Raw genomic sequence first — 7,556 nt, 5'->3', positions numbered from 1 at the left:
TACAGATCCAAGCTAAACGATTAGGAGGATAGGAGTGTTTTCGAAGGAATTAGGACTGGAACTATCCGTTCGACTACCAGACTACTGCAACGTCTATCAGACAGAGGTTCTGGCTATAAAAGAAGTGACTACATATTTAAATACGCACGTCGTAACAAAAACGACTATAAATATATTCTCGGATAGCCAGGCGGCCATTAAATCAATGAATGCGGCTAAACTAAGATCGAAGGTTGCACAGTAATGCCGGGCAGCCTTAAATGATATTAGCGTCGTATTCAAGATCAGCCTTATTTGCGTTGCAGGGCACAGAGATATTGAGGGAAATTGTAAAGCCGATGAGCTAGCCAGGAAAGGTACTGCTCTTCAACTGCTCAGTGATAAAAGTACCAGCGGAATATCTTTGGCCACGAGTAAACTAATAATCAAAAACAATATTATCAAAGAGGCCAATAGGGCATGGAGAGATGAAGATATATATGTAAAAGCTAGGCTACTATGACCACAAAAGCCCCACAAGAAAAGGACAAAGGAATTGTTTAGCCTCTCAAGAGATAATATTTCGAAGGTCATGGCAGACACTCCTGGAGACTATTTAGGGAGTTTTCTCCCATGAATATTGCAGAAGTTGTAAAGATGAGGGAGAGGACGAAACAGTCGAGCACTTCCTTTGCAATTGTCCGACCTTAGCTAAAATCAGAGCAAGTTTTCTAGGTAGATACTTTTTCAAGTTTCCTACAGAACTGTCCGGTGTGGGAATGGGACCAATCGTGCGCTTCAAAAGAGCCACAAAATGGTTTCGTGCTTAAAAATAAATGAGCTTCCCGTTTCGCACAGTGTGCAAACCTATAAGGTCTAAGTGAGTTGGGCGTACAGACCACAGCTGATATGACCTCATCATTTGATGAAAAACGCTTTCCACGCATGCATTTTTGAATGTCTGACGACAGATGGAAGTTCTAGGAGATAAATCTGGTGCATACGGTGCATGCTCCAACAATTCGAACTTTAGTTCATGGATTTAACCCTTGTCAAAATGCTCTTGTGACACGGCGCGAATTTTTTCCTTCAGTTGGTCTAAAAGTTATAATAATATTCAGAAGAGCCAGATTCACACCACTCTTTAGCCTCCTGTTTTGTTTTAGAATCATGGAGATAGACCCAAGTCTCATCGATAGTGGTGAATCGACACGCAAACTCAATATGATCCTGTCGAAAATGCTCTAAAGGTTACTGAGAAAGTCGCATTCAAATTCGTTTTTTTTTTCCTAGACAGCGAAAGCGGCACCCATTATGCATACAGCTTTGTGAAACCCAGTTCTTCAGTCAAAATATTGCTTATAATACGTTCACATATAAGTAGGTGTTCTACTTTTTCATGCTTAACTCCAAATCCGTAATTAAAGAGCGAGATTTCCATACAAAATTTCTCTCCAAAAATCTGAGATTATAAAATAATCCTAGACAATAACCATACTTTTTGACATACAACCCTGTGTTTTTTGTGTAATAGATCATTATTTTTACGAATGTAAAGAGAAACGACAAAGTACCATATGTTGGGTTCATTTCGACAACATCAATATACCTCTTGTTGAGTTCACTTCAACAACATCGATATATCCTATTTCATCGCTGTACATATTTGCATTATCATTATTCTTTATTGTTTCTCTTACGTATTGTTCGTTAGTCAACTCGGATGTCAACTCTCTATCTAAATAAATGATTGCATTAAATAAATTTTAGTTTTTCAACGGATTTAATTGTGAACTTAAGTGCCTTTCAAAGCAGAAAAAACCGCCGCAAATTTTTGATCCTTCGAGCCGGATTACCGCGATAATTTAATTGCATATAGTCTACACCGCGTTATATTAACATAACCTATTTTACCGCCACCCTGGTCCTACCGCACCCGCAAAATGTCCGCATTCGTAAAAACACGAGATTCCGCGCTAAATGCTATAAAAAGGTACATGACCAAGAGCAACGACGAAGCATTTGTTTTAGATTTAGAAAATGTCGAAAGTTATCTGCAGTTATTAAATGAACAGTGGGTACGGTTTAAGACAGCCCAAGATGAAGTCGAGCTTTCTTGTGGTGCAGATAACATCGATGTCGAACAGAACGCGCGCATCCAGGCCGAGACCTGGTACGTTACAGCGCTATCACAATTTAGGCGCGTACAGAAGTGTAGAGCCGAATCAGTTGCGAATTCTACAAATCCGCATCCCACTGTGTCAGCAGCAATTAAATAAATAAATTAATTAAAATGGAACTTCCATCCTTTGCGCGCAATTCCACTGAGTGGGTCGCCTTCTACGACGCTTTTGTTACCCTCGTAGATTCTAACTCTTCATTGTCAGGTGGTCAAAAGCTACACTACTTACGTAGCTGCTTAAAGGGTGATGCGCTTAGCATTATCAGCGGTTTCCAAATTTGCGATGCCAACTATACGGAGGCATGGAATCTTCTAAAGTCGCGATATAAAGTTATGCGAGTTATTGTCGAAGCGCACTTTCGGGCATTTGCAGAGATACGTAAAGCGACGAGTGACACTGCAGACTCCATTAAGAACGTGTTGAATGCATTCCAACAACACATAAGGGAACTTAAGGCTTTAGGGCGACCAGTGGATTTTTGGGACGATTGGTTAGTACATGAAATTGTAACCAGACTCTCCTTTGAAACTCGCAAACAGTGGGAGTTGTCACTCACTAGCGACGATCCTCCTACCTTGGAAGATCTTTCGTCCTTTTTGGAAATAAGGTGTCGCTCATTATCGATGATATCAACGCCGGCAATTCAGTCATGGCCAGGAAAACCGAACAATCAAAAATTAGTCGGAAAATCGGCAAAGGTTTTTCATGCCACCGCAGATCAATCGCGTTGTACATATTGTAACGCAGGTCACAAAATCTATTCTTGTGAAACATTCCGTAGCTTAGATGCAAACGCTAGACTCAATTTTGTCAAAGATTTCAAGGCGTGCTTAAACTGTCTAAGTACCGGACATTTTAAGGAACGCTGCAATAGCGCGTCTTCCTGTCGAATATGTCGGCAGCGCCACCATACATTGCTTCATAGTTCGCCAGAGGCATCTACCTCTTCCCACGTCGTCGACTCACCCCGCACCGCTGCAGGTACGTTACCCGCCGCTAGCTCGCTCCCGCAAACCGCTGTCACATCCGCCTCCGCTTGCCTTAATTCTAAGGTTAACCCAATGCATAAAACACAAAAAGCTGTGTTGTTATCAACCGCCCTAGTAAAGGTACGTGATTCTGCTGATCGATGGCAGAATGTTCGCTATTATTCGATTCACGTTCTCATGCCACATTCATAACTGAGGCATGCGTACAACGTCTAGGTCTAGCTCGCAATTCTTCGTCCATATTTGTAACGGGAATTGGCGCTTCTCAGGGTGGCCGTTGTAGAGGCGAAACGACGTTATTGCTTTCTTCGCGACATTCAAGTGAATGCTACCCCACCAACGCATTAATTTTACAAAAGATTACGGGCGATTTGCCGTCGCAGAGTTTGAGCGTTCCTGAATGGTCTCACATCAAGGGGCTGTTCTTAGCTGACCCGCACTTCATGGAACCCGGCCGTGTAGACATCTTAGTGGGCATGGACTATATGGATCGACTCATTTTAACTGAACTGCACAAAGGCCCACCTGGCACGCCAATAATACAGAAAACAGTCTTTGGCTGGACGTTGTGTGGAAACGTAGATACATCCGTTCCACCCGCAAACCATATACAATCATTACACTGTGATGTACATTTAAATAGAGCATTGGCTAGATTATGGGAACTTGAAGAAGCGCCGCAGAACATTTTGAATCAACTCATATTAGGAAGCCGGACGGACGCTTTGTAGTGGAGTTGCCACTCAAGGTCGACGTGCCATTAGGTGAATCAAGGAGTCTCGCCGTACGAAACTTATTACGCATGGAGCGCAGATTTGCCGGTGATCAGGATCTGTGGACACGCTATAACGAATTCATGCAGGAATTAATTGAAATGGGTCATATGGAGGTCGTGCTTGAAACGAAATATGCGAAATATTATATGCCACACCATGCTGTTGTAAAGGAGTCCAGCGTCACGACAAAATTGCGAGTTGTGTTTCACGCGTCTGCTAAAACCACAATGGGGAATTCCCTCAACGATGCGCTTTATGTTGGTCCTCAATTACAAGAAGACTTGTACTCCATACTTTTGCGCTTTAGAATACACAAATACGCAGTAACTGCAGACGTTGCAAAAATGTATCGACAAATCTTTGTTTCAGCTAAACATGTCGACTTACATCGAATTGTTTGGCGCTCTAACACATCTCTACCTATTACAGATTACCGCATGCTACGCGTAACTTATGGAGTTGCGTCCGCCTCGCATTTGGCTGACAAATCGATGCAACAAACTGCGAAACAATCTTCCAATACTTTTCAGAAAGCAGTCGACGTAATTCTTAAAGACTTTTACATGGACGATCTTCTCACTGGTGCGTCTAGCAAGTCGGAACTTAAAGCATTGTAGCGAAATGTGTCCGATACTCTACGGGAAGGTGGGTTCGAGTTAAGAAAATGGGCGTCAAATTGTACAGAGCTAAATGAGACTATCATGCTCTGCGACTAATTTGGTATATGGAAGAGGACTATTTTACATTTTCCATTTCTCAAGGAGAACCGCCCCACGTCTTAACTAAGAGAGCATTTCTGGTCGATGCCAGCAAACTTTTTCATCCATTGAGCTTACTTTCACCCGCAACGATTAGGTCGAAAATGTTGTTTCAGGACATCTGGCATTCCAACACCGCATGGGACGACCCAGTACCAGATACGATAGGCAAGATGTGGCATGATCATCGCTCGCAATTACAACTTTTATCTGAACTTAAGGTCAACTGTTGGGTTGGAGTCGGGACGATAGGCTCATTTACTGAGTTGCACGTTTTTGCCGACGCTTCCGAGCGCGCCTATGCCACAGTCATATATGCGCACTGTACATAGGGATGGTCACATTACAATCGGCTTAATTTCATCAAAGACTAAAGTTGCCCCGCTAAAAACAACAACGCTACCTCGCCTCGAGTTGTGTGCTGCACATCTCCCCGCAAAATTGGTCAAGGCCGTCATGCAAAGTTGGAAGGATTTTCGCTGTCCACTGGTAGCATGGACAGATTCCACCATTACGATGGCGTGGCTGCAAGCACATCCTTATAAAAGGGAAACATTCGTTGCAAACCGTGTCGCCTATATTCACGAGGTCCTGCCTCCCGAGTGCTGGAACCATGTACGCTCTGAAAGCAATCCTGCGGACTGCGCGTCCAGAGGCATATCTCCGCTTCAACTTATGCATCATGAGTTATGGTGGTTCGGACCTGACTTCTTACGCGAAGAGGAACAGTTCTGGAAGCAACCCGCGCAAATAATGCATAAAACCGAAAGAGGCTTACGAAAGGTTAAGGCTTGTATCACAGCTACTGACGTTCACTGGTCGGTCATCACAAAATACTCATCTTATTCGAAATTAAGAAGAATTACCGCTTATGTATTGAGATTTATACACAATACCCGTTCTAGCTCGCTTGGAATCAATAACAAAAAAACGTGGTTTCCTAATTGTCAGGAGTTGCTGGAATCCGAGCGAAGATGGTATACACAAAATTTCTATTTTTCTAATGAAATACGTGTTTGCAGGGAAAAAAGGCCGATTAAACTGCGTAGTAGTTTGCTGCGTTTACAACCGTTTCTCGATTCGTCGGCTGAAATCCGCAGATGTTGCAAATGATGTCAGACACCCCGTTATACTGCCAAAAAACTCTCCGCTTTCAAAACTCGTTGTTTTGGACATACATCACTATACGCTACATGCAGGCCTCCGTATAATGCAAGTGATCCTGCAACGCCGGTATTGGGTCGTTGGTGCCCGCAACTTAATTCGTAATATCTATCGCAAATGTGTAAAATGTACCGCTTTAAATCGCAAGCTCGCAACACAATCAATGGGTGATCTTCCTTTGTACCGTACGCTCGCTGCTTCCTTCGTACGGCAGTAAACTTTGCTGGTCCTTATATGTTCAAATTTACGCATGGAAGAGGAGCTAAATCCGTAAAAGGGTATATATCTTCATTTGTCTGCATGTGCACAGGTCCAATGCACCTCGAGTTTGTTGGAGATCTCTCAAGTTCTTCGTTTCTAAACGCCTTTAAACGATTCATCAACCGCAGAGGCTATTGTAAAGAAATGTTTTCGGATAACGGGACGAATTTCATTGGTGCAGAAAGGGAACTCCGTGAGAAGTATCAAGAGTGCATGCAAGACTCCCAACTTCAATCGTTTTTTGCAGACTCTGCTATTGAGTGGCGATTCAATCCACCGTCCGCACCTCACATGGGAGGATATTGGGAAACTGGAATCAAACGCATAAAATATCATCTAAAACGCTCCCTCGGAGAAATTCTTTTAAGCTATGAGGAGTTTAGTACGCTCTTAACGGAGGTGGAAGCTTGTGTCAATTCCCGCCCATTATGCGACATTTCGACGGATGCAAGCGACTTATCGATTTTAACGCCTGACCATTTTCTGGTAGGCGAACCATTGCGGGCAATTCCAGAACCTGAGGGTCAAGGGTTTTCTGGAACCCTGCAACAAAGGTGGCAGTTGGCCTCTGCTATTCGTCAACACTTTTGGCGCCGTTGGAGAGACGAATACCTCGTTAGCTTGCAACGACGTGCTAAGTGGTTTCGTCCATCACGAAATTTTCAAGAAAGAGATCTCATTAATTTGCTGTAAGAAAGGCTTACCGAAGGAGCGAAGTCTCGCCCCAGCTAGCCCAGAACATTCACATAAATAGTGGAAAAGACTTTCCTTCACCCCCTTCCGCTTGACAGCTTCTGCCGATGGCATTGAAAGGGAGGTGGAGCTGCATGATCCCCTACTTTCCAATGACCTGTAAGGGTTGCAGTGATGCGTGAAATATTTGGTCGTAAACATCCTAACAGGTGATTGGTTCTTTGGATTTTGTACGACGGCCATGTGTTTTTTGTTGTATGTTGTACATGTAGCTAATTACTTCCATCTTTTTTCGGCTAAAGCATGATAGTGTGAATCAATTCATGCTTTTATTGTGTTGAGTGTAGTGGAGACTGTTATCGCGTCTGCTATGTCTAGTGTCGAACCTTTTCTTCCTAGCTCATCCGCTATCTAATTACTCCGTATGTTCCTATGACCGGGAACCCATTTCAGAGTAATTTCAAACCAATGAATAAGTAATTCTAGTTCCTCTCTACACTGTAAGACTAGTTTTGATGAAATGGAGTTGGAGTCTAAGGCCTTGATAGCTGCTTGACTGTCTGAAAAGATAGTTACTCTTGCACCAACTTCCTTGTAGAATTTAAGTCATTTGCATGCTTCTCTGATCGCTAAAAGTTCTGAATGGAACACGCTGCATAGTCAGGAAGTCTAATTTACTGAGATAGGTTGAGCGGCTCCGAATGGAAGCCAGCTCCCACACCCCAGTTGATCCTAGAATAGTCAGTGTATATT

General features: G+C 43.2%; 1 protein-coding gene across 1 annotated transcript; it reads left to right on the top strand.

The window, feature by feature from the left end:
* The first annotated feature begins 3,953 nt into the window (after nucleotides 1-3,953).
* On the top strand, nucleotides 3,954-4,544 carry LOC128870038 (uncharacterized). Its single transcript, XM_054112633.1, has one exon. The coding sequence runs from the start codon at nucleotides 3,954-3,956 to the stop codon at nucleotides 4,542-4,544; it is 591 nt and encodes a 196-aa protein (XP_053968608.1).
* The last annotated feature ends 3,012 nt before the right edge of the window (nucleotides 4,545-7,556 follow it).

This window comes from Anastrepha ludens, chromosome X (assembly GCF_028408465.1).
Source record: "Anastrepha ludens isolate Willacy chromosome X, idAnaLude1.1, whole genome shotgun sequence".
NCBI lineage: Eukaryota > Metazoa > Arthropoda > Insecta > Diptera > Tephritidae > Anastrepha > Anastrepha ludens.
Note: the sequence above shows the minus strand (reverse complement) of the source record. Positions and strands in the feature narration are given on the sequence as shown.